The 24,624-nt window shown below is 34.5% G+C and overlaps 3 protein-coding genes and 2 pseudogenes across 3 annotated transcripts in view; 3 read left to right on the top strand and 2 right to left on the bottom strand.

The window, feature by feature from the left end:
* The window catches only part of LOC137001163 (uncharacterized), a 299,895-nt gene that overhangs the window by 256,329 nt on the left and 18,942 nt on the right, over positions 1 to 24,624 (bottom strand). The gene's annotated exons all lie outside the window — the stretch shown is intronic.
* Positions 7,691 to 8,971, top strand: LOC136996883 (uncharacterized; annotated as a pseudogene).
* On the top strand, positions 9,092 to 10,858 carry LOC105669283 (uncharacterized). Its single transcript, XM_067359154.1, has one exon. It carries the CDS (start codon positions 9,092 to 9,094, stop codon positions 10,856 to 10,858), a length of 1,767 nt encoding a protein of 588 aa, XP_067215255.1.
* LOC137001167 (uncharacterized) lies at positions 10,996 to 11,817 on the top strand. The gene has a single exon (XM_067359528.1). It carries the CDS (start codon positions 11,036 to 11,038, stop codon positions 11,555 to 11,557), a length of 522 nt encoding a protein of 173 aa, XP_067215629.1. The 5' UTR covers positions 10,996 to 11,035; the 3' UTR covers positions 11,558 to 11,817.
* Positions 16,304 to 20,550, bottom strand: LOC137001162 (uncharacterized; annotated as a pseudogene).

Below are 24,624 nucleotides of genomic sequence, written 5' to 3' on the forward strand. Positions count from 1 at the left end.
TTGCGGCACATCGAACAGTCGCTCTTTTCGGCTCTGCACATAGGTCCTTCCAAATCCGCGTCGCCTTCCTGCGCATCCTGCCGATTTTTCAAAAAGGGGGACCCCTGAGAACCGCCCACAGCTCATCCAGGGCGCCCCCCCCCCCCGCTTTCTGTGGTTTCCTCAAATCCTTCGGCCGATACTGTGTTGATGAGTCGATGTTCCCGGAAGAGACTGGTCAGGCTGGCCGGGCCATACTCCGGTCCTTCCGGGTGCAGCATCTTCGGAGTCCTCGAAGCCGTCTGCAGCCGGGCGAGGTCCGCTGCTGCGTGTCTCTGCGCTTCTTTGATTTTGTGGCTAAAACCAAAGCGGAGTTAGATAGGGCTTGGATGGCGGAGGCGACGGAATCGCGGTACCTGACCTTTTGCTGTGAGGTCACTAACGCGTGACACCCGTCGATGATCCCCCGGCGTCCGGTCTCCATGGCGATGCTGCATCTTCGCCCTGAGGCACAAAACACGCAACGCCGCCCGCACGGGGTCTCGCCTTACAACTTAAAAAACGATATTAACGGTACAAAGGGAATGACATAAAAAAGTAACGCGTATCGATTGTGGAGTCTCGCGGGTTGCTCTCTCCACGCGAGGAGCAACACCAGGACTCTTTGCTCCCTCGGCCGGGCTATCGCCCTTGTGACGGCGCTCGAAAAGCGTCACGTCACAGTACATTTGTCGCAGCTGAAGTATCCATTAAACTGTTTGGTACATTTAACATAAGACCGTGCAGGACTGTCGCAAATTGTACATCATAAAGTTACATTGTATCGTTTTCCATCTATGACTATTCCTTCATTTTGCAACTGTTTATATTCATTGATAAACGGTGCTAGGTAGTTGTAAACTGAAGACGGTTTTTTATTACCGTGATAAATCCCAATAATAAACGGCGTCTTCAAAAAACTATGGACAAGTTTTCCTAAAATAGGCCGTAAATATGTTCCAGAAGATTTCGCTATGGGTAGACCATCAATATTTAAATCAAACATCAATTTTGTTTCATTGATATGAATTAAACCATATAATTTATTTTGGATAGCTTTCTTTAATCCATAATGAAGATATTCTCCAGGCGGACAATAACTAATTTCGACATTAGAAGTTCGAGGTGTTTTTAATAAAGTTCAACAATCTTTGAGCAAATTATTTATTCCTGCCTTTTTAAGCAGTTATAAAAGTCGATTAAAATGGATATGCTTTATTTGACTATTTATCGCAAATAATCTCAATTCTTCAATAAAATTAAAAGCATCATTCTCAACAAATTGAGAATCATCTTCCTTTTCTGAATCACTCTCATACCGTGTACCGTTTGACACAATATTCTGTATAATTTGATTCTCGTGATCCAGCTGAATATTTTGAATATCAATCATATTTTCTATGAAATCATGTGTCCCTTCTAATTCATTGTCAATTCTGGATTCAGGGTAATTTTTTTTCTCAGATTGGCCCTGCGTCATATTACAAGTATCTTCCGAAATTTGTAAATCATTTTCAAATTCTGAAGATAAATCATGAAGACTTAGATCTGCTTTTGATCGACTTCAAGTCGACAAAAAACCTGCCGTTTTGACAATTCGGAGTACCTTTTACGTTTCGGCATATTCCTATAATATAATAACAATTCGTTATAATGTAAAACAATATGCCAGTTTACTGATAAAAGAATTATTTTTCAGGTAATCCAAAATGTAAATAATTGTAATCCAAAGAATCTTACCGTAGAAATACTTCTGCTACAATATTAAAAATGAACCAAATGACGACGTTCATGAGCCTAGAAACTAGACTTATTCTGTAGGTGTTGCTGTTAAGTGTAACGATTTAAAAATTGCCACTTATTTGTCGAAGTAGGTAAAAATAGTGTCATCCAGAGCATTATGCAAAAAGTGTGTGACAAACACAATGTGATAGACATTGCATGCAAAAATTAAAACTTTCAACAATATAGACCAATATTTTCATTCACAATAAATTCCACATGTATGTCACCTATCGATATGATCAAAGAACACACTTATATACCAGAAGCCACCATTAAGAGATTGTAGCATAAGTGAATAAGCAAATCCAAATTTTTAGTTACAAAGAGAAAAATGAAGACTTGAGCATGAAGAAAAAGCTCTTTAAGTTAATAATAAATTTTGATTTAATATATTATTTTATTTAAAGAGAATGTTTCCCTCATATTATATTCAGATATGAAAAATTGATTTCAGACTTAAAGAATAGCATTAGCAAATATACAGAGAGATTTTTTCCAATAAAATTATTGGCGCGCAGTTCACGAAAGCTAGAAATGTATATTTAATTCTGAAATAAGTATTAGGCATTAAGATCCGCTATGGCCGTAAAGGCGTTGATTTCAATTGTATTTGGAAAATTTTTATTTAGAAAGAAAGGAAATCACAAAAAAAATCAATTTTCACAAACATGCATTTCACAATGCAAAACAGTGCAATTAACATAATATAAGAAGTTAAATGACGAAAGTTTGAATGTATAAAAGCTTAAAATGATATACAGGGTGTGCCATTTTAATCTATGCACCCAAATTTCTCGGTAAGTAAGCCAAATACAGAAAAATGGTTCAGACAAAAGTTGTTCAGGATAATGGGGGTCACCTATTTATGCTAGTAACTTTGACCTTGAGGTCAATTTTCAAGGTTATTTAAAGGTCAGAGTTATTTTTTTAAATAGAAACCCCTATTTTTGATTCCAAAATCTAATAGCTGGTGTCAAGAGCTTTTCAAAACACTATAATGAAATTATTTTTTATTAAGTACTTTTTGAGTTATGAGACTTGTAAATTACAGTATTTTGACATAAAATACAAAATATCTTGTAAAACATTCAATTTTTGGGAATCTTACCTTAATACTTTTATGCATAAAATAATGAGACAAATCAATTGGTATAAAGAAAACACATTGGTTTTAAAAAAAAGTATGCAGTTACATGTTGCAAACTATATATTTTTTCTTGAAAGCAACTATGTGTTTTCTTTATACCAATTGATTCGTCTCATTATTTTATGCATAAAAGTATTAAGGTAAGATTCCTAAAAATTGAATGTTTAACAAGATATTTTGTATTTTATGTCAAAATACTGTAATTTACAAGCCTCATAACTCGAAAAACACTTAATGAAAAATAACTTCATTATAGTGTTTTGAAAAGCTCTTGACACCAGCTATTAGATTTTGGAATCAAAAATAGGGGTTTCTATTTAAAAAAATAACTCTGACCTTTAAATGACCTTGAAAATTAACTTCAAGGTCAAAGTCACTAGCACAAATAGGTGACCTCCATTGTCCTGAACAACTTTTGTCTGAACCATTTTTCTGTATTTGGCTTACTTACCGAGAAATTTGGGTGCATAGATTAAAATGGCCCACCCTGTATATACAGAGTGTTTATAGTCTGTAATCACCCTTATATTTTGAAAATTATGGAAGTTACGCAAGAAACATTTTAGATAAAAATTATATGGTCTGAAGGGGACCATGTGATAGTAAAATTAAATTTAAAAAAAAATCAATTTTTGAAGGTCATACAATTTTGAAGATAATTGCCATTTTTTAAAATAAAATTATATAATTTCTTTTGTGGAATATAATTCCCTTGATTATTCTGCACATAAAAGTATTAAGGTACAGATTTCAAAAAATGATATTACACGAGCTATTTTATATTTTTGACATATTTCGACATAAAGTAGAAAATATTTTGAAAATTATTCATGTTTTGGCAAGTGTACCTTAATACTATTATGCACAAGATAATAAAAGATAATGTAATAAAAATTGTTGATTAAAAAAATTATATTTTGTAATCTTCTTTCTTAAAAGCAAAAATAAATTTTCTCTATGTCAATTGATTTCTTTCTTATTATTCTATGCGTGAAAGTGTTAAGATATGAAGTATTAAAATACGACTTCTACAATTTATTATGTTTAAATAATTTCATATGTCTTTATAGCACAAAAATTCATAAATGATAAGATCTGGCCAAGTTTCAAAAAAGACACTCCAATATGTTTATATTTTAATAATAATCGAAATTTTTAATATATTACCAACATGAAAAGTAACTGATACATTATTCAAGGTGCAAATTCAAAATAAACATACATAAAATATACATAAAAAGTATAAATAAAACTGATCAAAATTTGATTCTAGAAAGTAAGTGATATGTTATTCTTAGTGCACATACAAAATTTTAAAAAATTTAATTAAAATAACAAAATATTTATTAAAAAATACAAAAACACTTGGCGCTGCCACACCGAACAACATGTTAACTTACATAATGTCAATTAATTACATGATGTCAATTAATCATGCTAATTATTATATTACTACTCATTTTCATCGTTTCATAATACTGTAGGTGTAAAGATGGGTGGAGGGGTGGCGGAGCCTCTCGACGGGGGGGAAGGGGGAAATGGCACGAAGGAGTTTCACTGGGGGGGGGGGGGGGGGGCTAGAATAAGATGGATGAAGCCCGTTGGCAGCGCCAAGTGTTTTTGTATTTTTAAATAAATATTTTGTTATTTTAATTAAATTTTTTTTTAATTTTGTATTTGCACTAAAAATAACATATCACTTACTTTCTAGAATCAAATTTTGATCAGTTTTATTTATACATTTTATGTATATTTTATGTATGTTTATTTTAAATTTGCACCTTGAATAATGTATCAGTTACTTTTCATGTTGGTAATATATTAAAAGTTTAGATTATTATTAAAATATAAACATATTGGAGTGTCTTTTTTAGAACTTGGCCAGACCTTATCATTTATGAATTTTTGTGCTATATTACCTACTTTTTTACTTTTAGTGCACAGAATTCTACCCCAGATTTTTCTAATTGGCCGCCTAGGGCAAGCCTGAATTCAACGCTATTGCAGCCGTAAACGCTATAATTGCGAAAATAATTTTTGTTTGGAGGCATAATAGACCCAAAAATAATTTTTCTAATTTGGCACCTAGGACAAGTCTAAACTCAGCGTTATGGCAACCGATGTTTTAGTTCAGCGCTTACGGCAGCCTGTGTACAGCGCCAGAGCAGCCGATGTTTTAATTCAGCGCCTACGGCAGTTTTTATGAAGCACCAGAGCAGCCGATTAATTGTTATAATTTTCCGGATCTGAAAAATTCACGTAAATTTACTACAAAGAAATTCCGACACTTACATTCGAGGAAAGTGTCATTAAATGCAGTTATTTCCAAAATCACTTACTCTGCTCACCAAGAACAGTATGTACGCCCCTTGTGCTCCTTTGGACCAGTTTTTCTTAATGACTTTCATGTCATTAGAGCAATACCATTCTGATTTTTTTTCTGCTCTCAACATACACGTGTAGTGACCACGATTCATTTCTTCGCCTTCGTGAAATATAGCGCTTATTACCTTGTACTTCTTTTTATCTATCGTGATATTATTTGTCGGTACGGCGTTAATCCGATTGTTGATAATTTTTTTGCAAACACTGTTCACAAAAGTGTATAAATTGAACTGTATCACTAAGATGAATAAAATCGATTCGATTACGGTTTTCTTTTTCAGAACGGAACCTTTACATGCGTTACAACTGCCGTCTATCGTTTCCCATTTGGAATATTCCGAATCAATCAAAGTTTATAGCGTGACACCTCTTTTTTTTTTTAATGTCGACTGTATAGGTAATATTAGCAAACAACTTTTTTCCAACGTAGTTACCGTGTAATTACATTTGGCATTTGAGAAACATGTTACGTGTTTCAATTTGTGTTCCAATATATCATTGATTTCACAATACGTCGACATTAGAGCCATGAAAAATTGCGAAGCATCTTGTTGTATTCGTTCTTCGAAACATTCTCCAACAGATCTTCTAACCGCTTGAACGTTGCAACATTTATGCGCTCAGTATACGCGCATATAGCATCAGTCAATGCGTTTGATGCTTTATATTTCAGTATTTGTTGCCTGATACGCACGCAATGAAATACACACTGCAATATTACATTAGCGTAACAGGAAACATTATCGTCATTAAGAAGGCCGTATATTTTCTACGTAATTACACTTTTTGATTCCTCACAACCATGATTCTGTACATTATCAATGATATTAGGTATGGTCCATCGACGATCGTAAACTTTTATAACCTTTTTCTTGGATAAATCGATTTGTGGTAGCTGAGATTTGAACAAAGATCTCAGTCGATTATATTCCGAAATGGCTCCTGAGTGTGCTTGAACTGATGCCGGATTGAAGTTTATCAAATGTAGGCCTTCCAATGTACTTACTCGAGACAAACATACATAATACCATGTAAAATAGTTTAGTTAATATGTAATTAAGTTAATATAAAAATGTACAGAAATGTACAAAATTATGTAACAAAATTTTAATTATTTTTCAATTATTTTTCTACATTTCGAATGTAACATTTATATTAACTTAATAACATATTAACTAAATTATTTTACATTATAAGTTTTGCGACTGGATCGACGTCGACGTCGATGAGATGTTCTTCGTTCATTAATACTAAAAAAATTCTATTACATGGCAGTTTATTTGTTAATAAAATATTAACAAGATTAAAGGATATAATTTTTTTTTCATACTTTTCAGAAGTTTTTTTTAATACTTTTCGAGTTATTTTATATCTTAATCTGACATATTTCGATATAAAAATTTAAATTAAAATATCTCTGAAAATATTAAATTATGGATAATCTTACCGTAATACTTTTACGATTAGAATAATGAGAATCAAGTGGTATAAAGAAAACGCATAATTATTTAAAAAAGTACATTGTAAATTACATACTTTTTCTTCAAAATAATAATGGATTTTTTTTACACGTATTGATTCGTTTTATTATTCTGCGCATAAAAATACTACGGTAAGATTATCGATAACTAAATATTTTAAGAGATTTTAGATTTTCTATCAAAATATGTCATATCCCTCTCTCTCTTTCGTGTTTGCAAAATTTTCGTAGTGCACTTGAGGAAGTCGAATTCATTGACCCTTGGCACCTGGTGAGTAGTTATACTATGGGAGATCTGACTCAGGCATCTGAGGGGGTGCGTGGGTGAAGGGGGGAAGAGGTTGAGGGGGAGGGAGTAATTCTGGAGGAGAGGAGGTAATGACGTCACCGTTTTGGAGGAGAGGGGGTAATTTTGGAGTGGAGGGGGTGACGAGGAAGGTGCGGGGGAGAGGGGAAGGTATCGGATTACATAAATTCCTGAAAGAGATAAGATAAGGATTGTTTATATAAGATAAGGATTGTTTATACAAACATGAGTCATTGAGAGATAAGGATTGTATATATAAGATAAGGACTGTTTATATAATAATGTTTATGTTAAAATGTTTATATAAAAATAATTTATAGTTCTAAGAACTATTTACAAAGGCGTCATTGTTCAAATTTCTTAGAATTTTCATGCAGGTTTACCTAAAAGACGCCATTTTGCATTAAATAATGATGTCATCGCTATTTTTAGGCTGCCCTTTAGAGCGCCAGATTTCAGATAAGGATTGTTTATATAAAAATGATTTATAGTTCTAAGAATAATTATAATGGCGTTATAGCTATTTTTAGGCCGCTCTTAGAGCGCCAGATTTAAAATAAGGACTGTTTATATAATAATGTTTATGTTAAAATGTTTATATAAAAGTGATTTATAGTTCTAAGAACTATTATAATGACGTCATCGCTATTTTTAGAACCTTTGCAGGCATTTGCAGGTTCGTGCAGGTTTATAGATTACGTCATCGCAATGTTTATACAATAAGGGTATATAAGGCCCGCGGAAAAATTACGAGTTTTCAAAGTCATTCGCAATGGAGAAGGAGCGCGATCTTACCGTACGAGCAGCGAGTATCGAGAGACTCGAAGACTTTCTCCCGTGGTACAGCGAGTGCGACGAGTACCTGGAATCTCTCAGGGAAAAATGTCGCAAGAAGCAACGAACCGGAGTAGTCAACTCTCTGGTGGCGCAAATTGTGCGTCTGGAGGGTGTGAGGAACACCCTGCATGAGCGTTTTGTGCCCATCGGTGCTGGATATGGCGGATACGAGAAGAAGGGCTACACGTGGAAGGAGATCGAGACGGCGTTTAGGAACCGTGTGCTGACGGGTGCGGTTGTCAATTCCGACTTCATCGATCCTCGTGAATTTTTGGAAAATATAAGATATACGGTCATTGAACGGATCCAGAGCGTCATGGCGGAGCATGGGAACGTTAAAATCAACACCGCATTCAACGGGAAATTTATCGCGGGTAACAAGACAGCCGTGAAGACCATCGCCACGAAGAATCAAGAGATATATCCAACATCTGATTTACAAGAGTGGTACACGAAGCATGTGGTTGACGTCATACAGGCATCTCTGGAGGAGTTTCAGGAACGCAACAGCGGATGGGCGTTGTCACGTATCCTGAACCTAACAATCAACGTCAACAAGTTGAATTTTCTACGCGCGGGATGCCACATCGAGTTACCGCGGAAAATTATGTTAAAAAAGGCGGTGGTCAACGTGAAATCAAACGATAATGCGTGCTTTGCGTGAACAGTGGTAGCAGCCTTGTATCCTGCGAAAAAAAATCCGGAAAGAACAATCGAATATCCACATTACTCGACGGTGCTCAACCTGTGCGGCATAGAGTTCCCCATGACGCTGTCGCAAATTTCAAAGTTTGAGAAACTGAACACCATCTCCGTCAATATTTTCACTATGGAAGAAAAAATCTTTCCCTGCGTTTCACCAGCAACAAGAAGGAGAAGCACGTCAATTTGTTGTACGTGCACAGAAACAACAATGCACATTTTGCATGCATAAAGAATATGTCGCGGTTGGTGAGCTCGCAATTGAGCAAGCGAAATGGCAAAAAGTACATTTGCGATCGGTAAGTAAAAATATACGTATAAAATAATTTGAAACTTTATTTACAGTTTTAATCACACAAATTATTACAGGTGCCTACATTACTTTTATACACAGGAGAAATTATCGGCGCACAGCGTCGATTGCGGCAAGATGAACGATTGCGCCGTCGTTCTCCCCAGCGAGGACAAAAAGTGGCTGACGTTCAGCAACTATAACCGGAAGGAGCGGCTCCCGTTTGTAGTGTACGCTAATCTCGAATGTACGCTCGAGAAGAAGGATGGACAAGACGGCACCACATACGCCTATCAACATCACAAGGCGTTTAGTGTAGGATATTATGTAAGTTGTACGTACGATAATTCTTTATCTAGTTTTAAGTCTTATCGCGGTGAGGATTGCGTGGCGTGGTTCGTCAATGAACTCCACGATTTGGCGCGCCGTGTGAAAACGATCCTCACCACCGTCGTCCCCATGGCGGATCTTACGCGGGAGGAATCGGCGGAATTCCGTAGCACCGCGACGTGCCACGTGTGCGAGAAACCGTTTACACCGGATGATACGCGGTTGCGCGATCATTGTCATCTTACCGAGCGTTACCGCGGTGCCGCGCACTCGTCGTGCAATTTAAATTACAAAGACTCCCACGTTATCCCGATGATATTTCACAATTTATCCGGTTACGACGCGCATTTCATTATTAAAAACGTTGCCAATGCTTTCGAAGGCAACATTGATTTATTACTGCTGACGAAAGAACGTTACATTTCATTCACTAAAAATGTTAAAGAAACCGAGAATGAAAAATCAAAATTGTGTATAAAATTGCGGTTTATAGATTCGTTTAGATTTCTCAGTACAAGTCTTGAAAAATTGGCATTTTATCTGACAACGGACGAATTAAAAATTACACGTTCCGAATTTAGTCATTTATCCGCGGAAAATTTCAATCTGCTTACTCGGAAAGGCGTGTTTCTCTACGAGTACATCGACAGCGTCGACAAGCTCCGGGACAAAAGCCTACCATCGCGCGAATCGTTTTACAGCTCGCTCACCGGAGAAACGGTATCCGAGAGCGATAACGCGCACGCGACAAACGTCTGGCAAACTTTTTCGATCGAAGATCTAGGTCAATACAGCGATTTGTATTTGAAAACAGACGTTCTTTTGTTGGCGGATATTTTCGAAAATGTCCGAAACACGTGTATAAAGAGTTACGGTTTAGATCCCGCTCAGTATTACACATTACCGGGATACACGTGGGACGCTATGTTGAAGTACACGCGCGTAAAATTCGAGTTGCTCACGGACATCGATATGGTGCTGTTTGTCGAGCGCGGTTTACGCGGCGGTCTCAGCCAATGCTCCAACCGATACGCCGCCGCCAACAACAAATACATGTCATCGTACGATCCATCGGAACCGTCATCGTACTTAATGTACTTTGATGTAAACAACTTGTACGGCTGGGCAATGTGTCAACCGTTGTCCTACGCCAAATTTCGATGGGTCGAAAATGTCGAAAACTTTGACGTAATGTCCGTTGCATCCGATTCGGCTACCGGTTATGTGCTGGAAGTCGATCTCGAGTATCCGGTGAATCTTCACGACGCGCACGCCGACCTGCCATTCTGCCTGACGCGCGATAAGCCGCCCGGCAAGCGGGAGCTCAAGTTACTCGCAACGCTGTACGATAAGCAGCGTTATATCATCTACTATCGTAATCTGCAGCAATGCGTGCGACATGGTCTGCGAATTGCAAAGATTCACCGCATACTGCAATTCGCGCAATCTCCATGGCTTCGAGGATACATAGAATTAAATACGCAGTTTTGGACACGGGCGACAAACGATTTCGAGAAAAATTTATACAAATTGATGAACAACGCGGTTTTTGGCAAAACCATGGAGAATGTGTGAAATCACACGGATGTATGGCTCGTTACACAGTGGGAGGGTCGGTACGGAGCGGAGGCTACGATCACCAGACCAAATTTCCACAGTCGAAGCGTGTTCTCGGAGAATCTAGTCGCCGTAGAGTTGCGAAAACTCGAAGTGATATCCAAGACCTGCTTGTACGAGTTTCACTACGAGTACATGGCGCCTCTCTATGGCAACAATTGTAAAATTATGTATACCGATACCGACAGTCTGATATACTTTCTACAATGCGAGAACGTATATCACGATATGAAACACGATATATCCAAATTCGACACGAGCGATTATTCCGAGGACAACGTTTACGGTATACCGCGTGCGAACAAGAAGATACCGGATCTGATGAAGGATGAGAACAACGGCGCGATCATGACGGAATTTGTCGGACTGAGGGCGAAAATGTACGCGTTGAGAGTCACCGGACAAAAAGATACAAAAAAGGTGAAAGGCGTAAAGAAAAATATAGTCGCTAGAACGATAACGTTCGACGATTACACTCGGTGTCTCAACGACGAAATCGAGCTGACGCGGCGTCAATCGTGCATCCGCTCAAAGATGCACGAGGTGTACACCATGTCGGAGTCGAAGCTCGCGCTCAGTCCGTACGACGATAAGCGGCACGTCGTATCCGGTTCCACCGATACTCTACCGTGGGGACATTATAAAATACAATTGTAAATAATGTGTAGTAATTTATATAGTTTAATATTTTATGTATTATTATCATTATTAGTTCTAATGTATATATTGTAACATGTTGTAGTAATAAAGAACATCATTGTATATAAATGTATAATAGTTTATTATAATGCAATGTAAAATATACATAGTTTATTAAAACATATATCAATATGTAACCAGAAGATTACCGTTTAATCTACACAACACGTTTTTTAGGGGACAAGAGAGACGCTCTCAAAAATTATGGGTTATAAGACTAAATAAGATAAACAAAAAAATTGAGTGGTTGATTTCTAAACAGAACATTGATAACAAGACAAAAATCAAACCAATTGTGGTTCATACCCATAATGCTATTATCAATAGAAATGCACAATGTAACTTAAGCGAAAACAGTGACACAGACAGGGATTTTAAAGTAGTAATTTATCCAGACAAGTTTAACTTTCAGTCGAACTTAGAGGAAAAACATGAAAAATGGTTTATTAATTTATCAGAGGTTTTCATTCCCAAAGAGGTAGAATTACTAATGCAATTGGGAGAACGGTTCAATATGCCTATAACTGATAAAAGACTAACTTCAATTGAATTTGTAAAAAACATAGAAAGAAACATAGAAAAAAAGAATGAGGATTATAAATGTTCTGTAAGAAATGATACCATTTCAGTTATCAATAGTTTTTGCAAAGGAAATCCCTACAATAGTGTGAATGACAGAATGTTGCTCAATTGGGTTAAACAAACAAAAAGATTTATCAAAGAAAATCCGGATGTGTTATTTACGAGAGCTGATAAAGGCAACAGCACTGTTGCCCTTAGTAAAATAAAATACACGGAAAAAATGGTGAGCAATCTTTCTGACATTAACACATATCAAATTGTTAAAAAAGACCCAACTAGGATTTTAACTGACAGCTTGAGGTCTTTGCTTTCCAGATGGAGGGGGAGAGGTTATATAGACGATAAGAAATATAAATGTTTAATGGTGACAGATGGAATCATTCCTAGAGCCTATGGTTTGCCAAAGATACATAAAGAAGGATATCCTCTTAGAGTCATTGTCTCCTCTATTAACAGCCCTTTATATAGGATCGCCAATTTTTCACACAAAGTGATTACAAAAAATATTCCTAATTCCAATAGAAACATTAAAAATAGTTACGATCTTGTTAAGAATTTGAATGGTTTCAAACTGGAACCGGATTACTGTCTAGCTTCTTTAGATGTGGTTTCCTTGTTCACAAATATTCCGATTGAAAGGGCAATAGAGAGCATAAAAAACAGATGGGAATGGATTAAAAAGAACAATTCCATACCACTTGACGAAATTCTAATTGGAATTAGTTTGGTTTTGAATTCGACTTATTTTTGTTTTAACAATGTCATTTATAAACAAATTTTTAGCACTCCTATGGGTTCTCCTCTCTCCCCCATAATAGCGGATATAGTCTTGCAAGATCTTGAAAATCTGGCTATCGAACGTCTGCCTTTTAATTTGCCTATTTATTTTAGATATGTTGACGACATATTAATTGCGGCTCCTAAAAATCGCTTGGAAGATGTTGTGGCGATATTCAACTCAATGCATAACAGGTTACAGTTTACATTAGAAATAGGAATTGACAATTTTATTAATTTTTTAAATTTGACGTTAATTTTAGAAAATAACTTTATTAAATTTGATTTGTTCCACAAACCTACATTTTCGGGAAGATATCTAAGCTTTTATTTACATCATCCAATCACACACAAAAAGGGTGTTATAATTGGTTTATTGGACAGAATTTTAAATTTAACACACCCACAATTTTGGAGTAAAAACATTGATGAAACGATTTCCCTACTATTGACGAATGGCTATCCTATTGATTTGATTTTTAATATTATCAATGAAAGAATAAAAAAGTATAACAACAATGTCTTACAAAAAAAGGATGAAAAAGCAGGTTATTTCACGATACCTTACATTAAAGAAACTTCTGATAAACTTACAAGTAAAATGAAGAAACACAATCTTAATTTAGCCTTTTCATGTAACAATAAACTCAATAGATTTATAAAAACAGGAAAAGACATCATAGACTCTATGAATCAATGTGATGTGGTTTATAAAATAACTTGTCATGATTGCGATGCTAGTTATGTGGGACAAACAAAGCGAAAATTAAAAACCAGAATAAAAGAACATATATCTGATATAAGAAAAAGAACAGGGTCCCCGTCAGTTATATCCTGCCACAGATTAGAACACGACCATGAAATGGATTGAGACAATATTGAAATATTAGATAAAGAAATGTCATCAGTAAAAGATTAATTTCTGAAATGTTACACATTAAACGACAAAAAAGTGGTCTTAATAAGCAGAGTGACACTGAATTGTTACCAAACATGTATTTACCAGTTCTCAATCTGTTTCCTTCCTAAATGTTATTCTCCCACCACGTTTCTTCCTCACATCTCAACTTATTGTTAGCAATGCTTTCTACTAGTTCACCATGTCCTCTCGGAGAGAATGGACTTCTAAATAACTCTTGAGGCGAACTGACTTATAACAAGTTTTTTAAATCAGTGGACTATACATAATTTTATCAACTGTTTTCAAATTTTCTTAATTGAGGAGACACAATTTGTTAGTTGTACCGTTGTGCATTGAGGTAAGAATAATTTCTAATTAATTTTTACAATGAGACGGGTAATTTTTCAAGGTTGACGGTCGTTTTTTCCTGTCATTTTTAGATTAATGGTAATCAGTTAAGAATGGCACAATCGTTGAGGAACCGCAATAATGTTCAATATTTTTAAGAGGATGCTAAAGTGACGGGCGAACTCCAACGCGAAAGCGCCATCATTTCGATGGTACTAAAAATGGAAATGTATTACCGACCGTTTTGTCGTATTTGTGTGTGGTGACACATACACACACACACACACACACACACACGCTGACGTCTGATCTGCGTCTCACCGCGTCGTCGGATTGTTTGTAAACAAACGACGCTCACGCTTCTTTTCTCGTCCGTAATTCCGATACAAGGCTGTAATATAATGTATAAGACGACATAGCATATGCAGGTGTCAAATAAACATGAACTAAATTTGACGAAATATGATTTGAAAAATATATAATATTATACATTTTACAGAGGAAAAATGTAATATGCTTTCGTTACTTGATTTTTATGTAATAAATACGTAATACATAATAAATTAATAAATATAGATATATACATGTTGAATATGGTAATCTTTATTTTGTATTTTTTATACTTATGATTGAAATAATGAGCATATATTTTTTCAATCATTGTACAAAATAAAAAAATTAAGAAAAATATATATTCAATATTAGTATATATGTTTCTATAAATTTATTAATTAAATTATTTATTTTGTATTTATCACAAATAAAAACAAGGAAAGCATATGAATATTTTCTCCAGTTCAATGTATAGAATGAGAAATATATTTGTCAAATAAAATATTTTATTGTGTTTAGCTCACATTTTTTAGACATTTTACTTATGCCTATGTTGCATAATTACATTATTGCCTTGCAATAAAATTTTAAAAGGAAAATATTATTGTTTTTATTAATAATTTCATGACATGTTGCAGATCAATCGTCATGTTCTCTTTGTAAAGACAAAGAACGAAAAATGCATATTTATAATAAATAACCAGGAAGTCACCTCTGGCTTAATTTATTGATAACGTCAGTACATACATCTCTGACATATTTTTTACAAAATGCTATCTTTAGATAGACTATTAAAATATTTTAAAATATGAAAAACAGAAAATAGAATGGGCCCCATCCGCCGCCCATTCTTGTGAGACGCAACCATAATTACTTTTCGTCCCTCCAATTTTGTATATGAACTGCAAATACTGAACGTTTTGCGTTTAGAAACAAGATGTTTCTCTAACAACGCGCAAGAATCTAATGATTCACTGTTCAGTATGCTCTGTGCTGACAAAATGTTCTCTTTCACAACTGTGTGAATAATAAAGCAATTTTTTTTTTAGTGTAAATACACATTGATATTATTTGTAATAATATAAAAAAATGCTATTTTATTAACCCAATTCTTTTTGTTATATTACGAAAAAACTTATTGTGAGGGAAAAAGTGATAGCTTATTATTTTCTATAATATTCATTAAATGACGTCTCATGTGCTCAACGTCATTTGAATATTTTTCCTCACAAGGATTTTTTCCTAATACTACGCTTGTAGCGAAAGCAGCTGCATAAATTCCGCAAGATGTATTGTCCGGTTGTGATTGAACTTTTTGGAATATTATATCGCTTACGTTTATTATTGGATAACGTTTGCGAATATCTTATAATATATAATCTTTCTCTTCTCTTCATATCTTATAGGATATAATCTTTCTCTTTTTTTGCCAATTTTTTGTATGTACAGTTAGGTAAACTGTCATACACATGCAATTTGGAGCCATCAAAGAAAATGCATCGCCAGTGATTAGTACAATTGCCTCCAATTATTTGTAGGCTCTTATCGCTATCACTGGCTGTTATTAGTTGAGGAAACTGCAAGTACTGAACGCTTTGCGTTTCGAAACAAGATGTTTCTCTAACAATGCGCAAGAATGTATCTAATGATTCATCGTTTAATAGGCTCTGTGCAGGCAAAACATTCTTTCTCACAACAGTAAGAGGTATAATTGTTTTATCTAAAATTTTTTTACGCTTTGCTATTTCATCATTTGTCAGATTTCGTTTACACTTTGAATAGCTAACTATGATGCAATCGCTATCTTCTTCTGTATCGACAGTTGCAGAAACAGCAATGTCTGTTACGTTTGTTGGGAAAACGTTTGGTTTGCACTGTTTATTTTCTACAATATCTTTGCTTTTTTTTTTTTTTGTTGCTCACTTTGTCGTTCGTGGCTCAATTTCTTTTGAGACACTTTCTCTTGAGCGTCAATAATATATTGTGCATTCCTAATAGGCATATGTCTATTATGATGGCTATCCAAGATTTCTGGAAGCATACAGTCATAATAGAAACGTATTAGGAAAGGCAGCATTTTACTTTTCCAAAAGTCTTCGTCTCTGTTAATTGTTAACATTTTTAAACTTTTGGGAGTCCATATTGCGAATATGCAATACTTTCGCTGTGTTATGTTCAACTGCCCTTGAACTTGATAAAAGAATCGGTGATTCAGATTCATTTTATCAGTATTTTTTTTGTCAAATATGCTTTTTAATTGAGGCAATTTTTGTATAGCCTCTTCAGCTGTTAAATTCTCTGCTGATTGAGGACATTTAATCTCCACTAGACCATCTTCATCAATAAGTCCGTCGGGAGAAGCACCCAAGCATGGATTTTCATAATCAATGAACAACCCGCATGGTGTTATTTTTTTGTTCACCTTTGCAGCCAATTCCTTTCTAGCGACTTCCTCCATGTCACGACCATATTTCATAGCCGCAGTGTCTATGTGTGGAGGATACAAAATGTTTTTTACAGTCGCTGCACAAGACGTTGTTGGCCTCATGCGACAAACGGTTCCAAAATTAGATGCCGTTAACATTTCACGTCTCAATGAATGCCATAGTTCACATTCACTTTGGTTTCTTGTCTCCTGCTCTATTTCTTGCCTGTTTTCTGCATATTCCACCAACTTTTCTATATGATTTTGTTCTAGTTGTTGGTATACGTTAGGTGGAAGATCTGGCTTTTGTGATTGTGGGCCATAATAACAATCTGTTCCTGCCTCTCGTTGGAAGTTTTTTTGCCTGCCATGCACTTTTCGAGATTCTTTAGTTCTCGATATTTTTATTTGTCGTCGTTTTTCTAGATTTTCAACAACCAGAGGAACATCTTTACCCATTCCTTCATACTTGCGTAAGCACTTGTTGTGTATTATACTGCACAACAGCTCCTGCAATTCTAGCATTGTAGGAACCTCGTAGGCCGTAATTTATACGTTTTCCACCTATTTCTTTGCAGATTATGGAATTAAACCATTCTGCAGGATTGTTTGTTACATTTAATAACAAACTATCGGAAAAGCAGCTCAAGTGCATAACAACATTCTCAATTTGGTGATATAAACCGTATAATTTTAAATACGGAACATAATTTTCTATTTTCTCAGAGTTTTCCTCACACATACGGCCACGTTCTTTACATCTTTTATGCTCACCAAAAATATGGCTAGGAATGTTCAAAATATCTTTTTGTAATTCCGTAGCTTTGCTATGATGAGGTAGTTTTTCTTCCCTTCGTTGGGTGGCTGACTGTAGTACTTCTTGCCGTATTTTTAAAATATTGCTTTTTATAACATTTCGTATTTGTACAAAGCCACGTTTTCTCTTTTGCTTTGGCTGAATTATCTCCGAAATAGCTTTCAGTTTTTTGCAGAAATTGCGAAACAAATGATTAGTGCACTCAATTTTGTGTACATATACCATTTGTTCGCGATACGGTGCATTATTTTTTATGGATTGATATACACTGCTGTCGCCATCAGCAATAACTGTTCTATATATCAATCCATGTATTTCAAGGCTATTTTTAAAACCTTCTACAATGGCGTCGCTTGCCATACGTGTCGAGCTAGCATTACGGTCAAAATTTTTGTAGCATTTATGACTACGTGGCTCGCAACCATTTCGCTCCGCCATGTCACACACCGTACAAAATTTGTTGCGGATGCCAACAAAGAGGACTTTCTTTGTGCGGTATCCAATTATGGCACCGACACCAGAAAGTGAATCATAGGCAGTGCCATATGATCTCTTCATCCAACTACCATCCGCTACAACGGTTATATACGGAATACCATTTATGGTGTCATTCCTTTCCAGGGCGAGTTCTTTTTCAAGTTTGCCAGCTATTTTCATACTTTCCATAGCTGTTTTTGTAAAATCATCGACTAAATCTTCTCGATATTTAATGTAAGTGGGTTCAGACATGCAAGGTATATTTATACCCGCACAGAACTCTTCCAGTTGGGCATAACCATTTCCAACTGTTATATTTGCACTTATAGCAGCTTTATTGATATCCATCTGCTTAGGTTCTATGCGTTCTGACCATATGTTGTCTGTATAATGACACATTTGGCACTTGAAGAAAAATTGAGTCAGTAATCCACGACGACGAGTATTAATGAGTTTCCAATCTTTAAATTGGCACTCAATTCCTCGCGCATGATTGTCAAAAACTCTATGTATTTCATTTAACATAAAAGTAGTGTCGACAATACTACGACCTACGGGCATACTTTCTTGGATTGCATTTGCATCCAAAAGGCCCGTGTTATCAATAACAAAACTATCGTTATCTTTGTCGTTATCTACGTCGATATTTGGATCTGACGTATTTTCTTCTTGTTTTAGACACTGCATTACTTCCGTTGTGACTTTGGAATCTGTTACGTCGTGCAATTCCGCACGCAAAGATTCATTGTCAATACCATTAGTAAGCGTGCCTTCTTTTTTGTGTGCGTTACTTACCTCTTTTAACTGCTTCAACTGTTGACGCCTGCAAAATCAAATCAATCATTAATATATGCAAAACAAATTTGAAATAGATGTATCTTATACTACACACACATACTCAAAAAAACTCAAACTTTGTTATATTACTGTTAAAAAAAAAATGTAAAGAAACTAACACAATGAATAAAATCGTCAGTAATGAAAAAGCAATCCTTTCTTATATTTGTTTTAAATAATAATTCCATATTTAGTACTTATTTATATACCTAGTCAGATAGGTCTGTAATTTTATGATATATATAATATATCATACATTATATAATATATAATGTATGGTATTTATAATAACCAGCCCACGAGAAAACCGCCTCTGGCAATTTTGTATAGCCAGCACACGAGAAAACCGCCTCTGGCTTATTTTCTATAACCAGCACACGAGAAAACCGCCTCTGGCAATTTTGTATAGCCAGCACACGAGAAAACCGCCTCTAACAATTTTGTATAGCCAGCACACGAGAAAACCGCCTCTGGCTTATTTTCTATAGCCAGCCCACGAGAAAACCGCCTCTGGCAATTTTGTATAGCCAGCACACGAGAAAACCGCCTCTGGCAATTTTGTATAGCCAGCCCACGAGAAAACCGCCTCTGGCAATTTTGTATAGCCAGCACACGAGAAAACCGCCTCTGGCTTATTTTCTATAGCCAGCCCACGAGAAAACCGTCTCTGGCAATTTTGTATAGCCAGCACACGAGAAAACCGCCTCTGGCAATTTTGTATAGCCAGCCCACGAGAAAACCGCCTCTGGCAATTTTGTATAGCCAGCACACGAGAAAACCGCCTCTGGCTTATTTTTTATAGCCAGCCCACGAGAAAACCGCCTCTGGCTTTAAATTTACTTTTACAAGTATTATATAACATACATAACATTAATAAATATACTATATGCAGGATGTCCCATTGTCTCAGGTAAATATTTCGAAAAATATGCAAAATACGAAGTAACGTTTACGACAATTGATGCTAAGAAAACGCATTGTAAGAAAAGTATATTAAAGTATGCAATATATAAATGCTAATTTTGGTTTAAAATTAACTACGCATTTTTTGCACCAAATAACATAACATTTTTCTATGCATGTAATTATTACGGTAAGATTAAGAAAGACTAAATATTTTACTAAATATATCGTTTTTTAAATCAAATTTATAGGTATAAACTATTTCGTAGAGTATTCCGTTTTTGACCAATATATACTTATACTCTTATAACTTTTTACATCGAATATTGCGATAAATTTATTAATATTAACAAAATTAGGCTGATTTCATTAAAAAAACTAAAGATGACAGAAAACTTTGAAATGTCTTCACCCAAAGTCAAAGTAAAAAAAACAAAGTAAATACATTCTATTCAGCCTTACAATTTTTGTCCAAAAGATTTTTTCATATCTTGTGTATTTGTCGAAATATTTTGCTGTGCCGAGATTTTTGAACATCCTGTTATAATTTCATAAAATGAAAATGAAAGGATTGCTTATTTTTTGTAGTTGCATTAAAAAGTATTGCACAAAAAATACATAAAAAACAAAATTATTAAAATAAACTTTGATATTTCGAAACTACTATTTTTTTCCAAAAAGTATGAAGACTACAAACTAAATTTTTTTATATATTAAAACTTAATTAAAAATATTAATTTTATTTTAATATAGAAGACTAATCTCTCTTGTAAAAAATAGTACAAAATTCGTACAATAAATGTAAATATCCAAGTTTATTTAAATCAGCGCTCGGAATTAGTAGCACATTTTGGGCCGATTCTCGAGACGATGCCTCCTGTTCCTCCACTACCGCCCGGCCGCTGGCGGCCGAGCCACCGATAGCTCTGACTCAGGAGCATTTTATATAAGAAACAGGCTGGGTTGTTGAGACATCTCTCAGGAAATCGTAACATTTTCTTCGCTACATAAATAATGTTTATTTTTATTAATATATATATATATATATATATATATATATATATATATATATATATATATATATATACATATATATATACATTCAAAATATCCAGATGTCCTTGCAATGCCATATTCTTGAGCGAATTCTGAGACGATTTTTCCTTTTACAAAATTTTTTCCGAAGTTTAGTTTTCGACTTATAATTGAAAATAGTTTACTACTTACGAGTCCGATACAACGGACAGACAGGGACGGTGCAATGCGTCATGAGACGATAGTAAACACTTGACAGTCTTTATACGTTGCGCGTCCCTGCCTGCCCATTGTACCGAACTCGTAAATTGCTACCTATTTTCCAATTATAACTCGAAAACTAAGCTTCGGACAAAATTTTGTAAAAGGAAAAATCGTCTCAGAGAGATCATTCGCTCAAGAATATGGCATTGCAAGGACATCTGGTTATTTTGAATGTATATATATATATATATATATATATATATATATATATATATATATATATATATATTAATAAAAATAAACATTATTTATGTAGCGAAGAAAATGTTACGATTTCCTGAGAGATGTCTCAACAACCCAGTCTGTTTCTTATATAAAATGCTCCGGAGCCAGAGCTATCGGCGGCTCGGCCGCCAGCAGCCGGGCGGTAGTAGGGGAACAGGAGGCATCGTCTCGGGAATCGGCTCGAAATGTACAACTAATTCCGAGCGCTGATTTTGACTATTTTTTATATTACTTTCTGAAACATTTAAAAAAATATTACTATATGTTCTTATAACTGACGTTTAACATGTTGACAGAGCTGTTATAAAATTATTTTTTATTTTATTATATCTTGTAATATTTAATATGTAAAAATTCATTAAACTTTTAATATAAAAAAGTTTTAAATAATTAAATTTTCTTTAGTTTTTGCACGTTTATACTTATACTTGTTATGACATAAAATATAATAAAATGCTTTATATTGAGGAAAGGTTACGTAAATAATTTTAATTGTATAATAAAATTTCCAAATTTGTTCAACATCTGTTATAAAAACATGCAAATTACACATAAAACTGGTAATTGCAAAAAATATTATTAATAAAATGACAGTATATTGTTACGCCTGTGCTTTTCGCCGCTGATGTTGTGTTACGGCTGACGGACCGATCAATAATATTGATAATATCGATCGGTCCGTCAGCTGTAACACACAGCATCAGCGGCGAAAAGCACAGGCGTAACAATATCAAAGCTTCAGAGTCAAAAGTCTTCATTTTCTATTTTATACTGAAAGTACAGCAGCAAGTACAAAAGCAAACTACAATTTTAAGAAATAAAGATATTACAATGTTAACAAATGAAGAGAAAATCAATTGACTAATAATAACCATCGCTCTATACATATTTCAATTGAGGGCGCGGATCAAACAACTCGCTCTGCGCTCGAAATCGTGTAAAAACATTGTCCAAACCTCTCAGAGCATGAAAATTTTGAAAGTCGCAAAATTAAATTTTCTAATAATATAGGCTTGTAGAAAATAACGAGACGGAACTTTTCTATTTGCAGTTTCTTGGTTCGATGCTTATTTTTAATAATAAAAATTGAAAACTGAAAAATTTTTATCCCCAAATTCAATAAGATTTTAAGATATAAATCGTCGTAATTTGGCCATATCATGTTGAAATTGTTTGAAATTTAGTATATGCATGCAGTATAGTCTAGCGATGCCTACAAAACAATAAAGAAGCTGAAAATCGCCTATTATTTAATAATAATTAATTGGAAATTGAGGCCAATCGGTAACCACGTTTTTTTAGTTTCGCCGACAAAAAGTATCGAGGGAACTTGAAGTTTGAAACAACTTCCAGTGAGACATTTGTTCCTCACTATTGAAGGAAGATTTCTGAAAATTTTCAGATCGATTCATTGAAAATGTGCGGAAATATGCATTTTGTAAGAAAACATGCGACGCCGCCAATGATAGCTCCGTGACCGCTGAGCACCATCAGACAGCGTACTCGCCGTTCGGCTTTCCAGGACTCGATTTTATAATGATTTTTTACAATTTTAACTATTGTTATTTGTTAAATTACTATTGTTCTACAGACCGCGTCTCTGGAGTGTGTGTGAAATATTTCAAAATAACAATAATAAAAGTATTTAATTAAGGAACCATATAAATAATAGTTCGTCATTTCAATATTTCGTGGGGAGTGAGCGATTGTTCAAATGTATAACCATTAAAAAATCATTATAAAATCGAGTCCTGCAAAACCGAACGGCGAGTACGCTGCCTGATGGTGCTCAGCGGTCACGGAGCTATCATTGGCGGCGTCGCATGTTTTCTTACAAAATGCATATTTCCGCACATTTTCAATGAATCGATCTGAAAATTTCCAGAAATCTTCCTTCAATAGTGAGGAACAAATGTCTCACTGGAAGTTGTTTCAAACTTCAAGTTCCCTCGATACTTTTTGTCGGCGAAACTAAAAAAACGTGGTTACCGATTGGCCTCAATTTCCAATTAATTATTATTAAATAATAGGCGATTTTCAGCTTCTTTATTGTTTTGTAGGCATCGCTACACTATACTGCATGCATATACCAAATTTCAAACAATTTCAACAAGATATGGCCAAATTACGACGATTTACATCTTAAAATCTTATTGAATTTGGGGATAAAAATTTTTCAGTTTTCAATTTTTATTATTAAAAATAAGCATTAAACCAAAAAACTGTAAATAGAAAAAAGTTCCGTCTCGTCATTCTCTACAAGCCTATATTTAAAAAAATTAATTTTGCGACTTTCAAAATTTTCATGCTCTGAGACGTTTGAACAATGTTTTTACACGATTTCGAGCGCAGAGCGAGTTGTTTGATCCGCGTCTTCAATTACAATTAATACATATCAAACATACATAATTGTCATATGTCGTTTAGCAAAAGTGAAATATAATTGAACTGAAAAATGGTTACGCAAAGCTCAATTACTTGACTTTAATGAAATGTAATAACATTTCTTGTTACTTGTAACTAGTTTATTATGAAATGTTGTCATCTCAGTTTTAATTGTAATTGAAATATGTATAGAGCGATGCTTATTAGTCAAAATATTCTGAATATAACAGAAAAGAAAATTAATATTTATGGAATGTTATATAAAATTTAAAACCAAAAATGAAGTTTTGACTCTAAAGCTTTTTTTCATATATTGCAATTAAAAATAAATCAGTATTTTAATATTTATTTATAAATTGCTTCACAATCGTTTTATCATTATGGAGACTTTCATAATCAAGCTATTGAATTGTTTTATTGTAACTAGAAAATACAAATATTAATCGATGTTGAAGCAATTCCTTTAAATCATGATCAATAACTCACCTGTTTTTAAATCCTTTTCTTAGAGAAAGTCTGCGAGCAGTAAGATTTAGTCTGCCTCTCTTCAAGTATCTTCCCATTTCCAATAAAATTGTATAATAATTAATCACTAATAATAACGTATAATTGTCTGTCTAATAATGAATTGTCTAATTGTCTAATAATCACTAATCCAATAATCACTAATAAGTCACTAATTCACAAAACTCACAAAAAATCACAGATAAAATATG

Source organism: Linepithema humile, chromosome 7, assembly GCF_040581485.1.
Source record: "Linepithema humile isolate Giens D197 chromosome 7, Lhum_UNIL_v1.0, whole genome shotgun sequence".
Lineage (NCBI taxonomy): Eukaryota > Metazoa > Arthropoda > Insecta > Hymenoptera > Formicidae > Linepithema > Linepithema humile.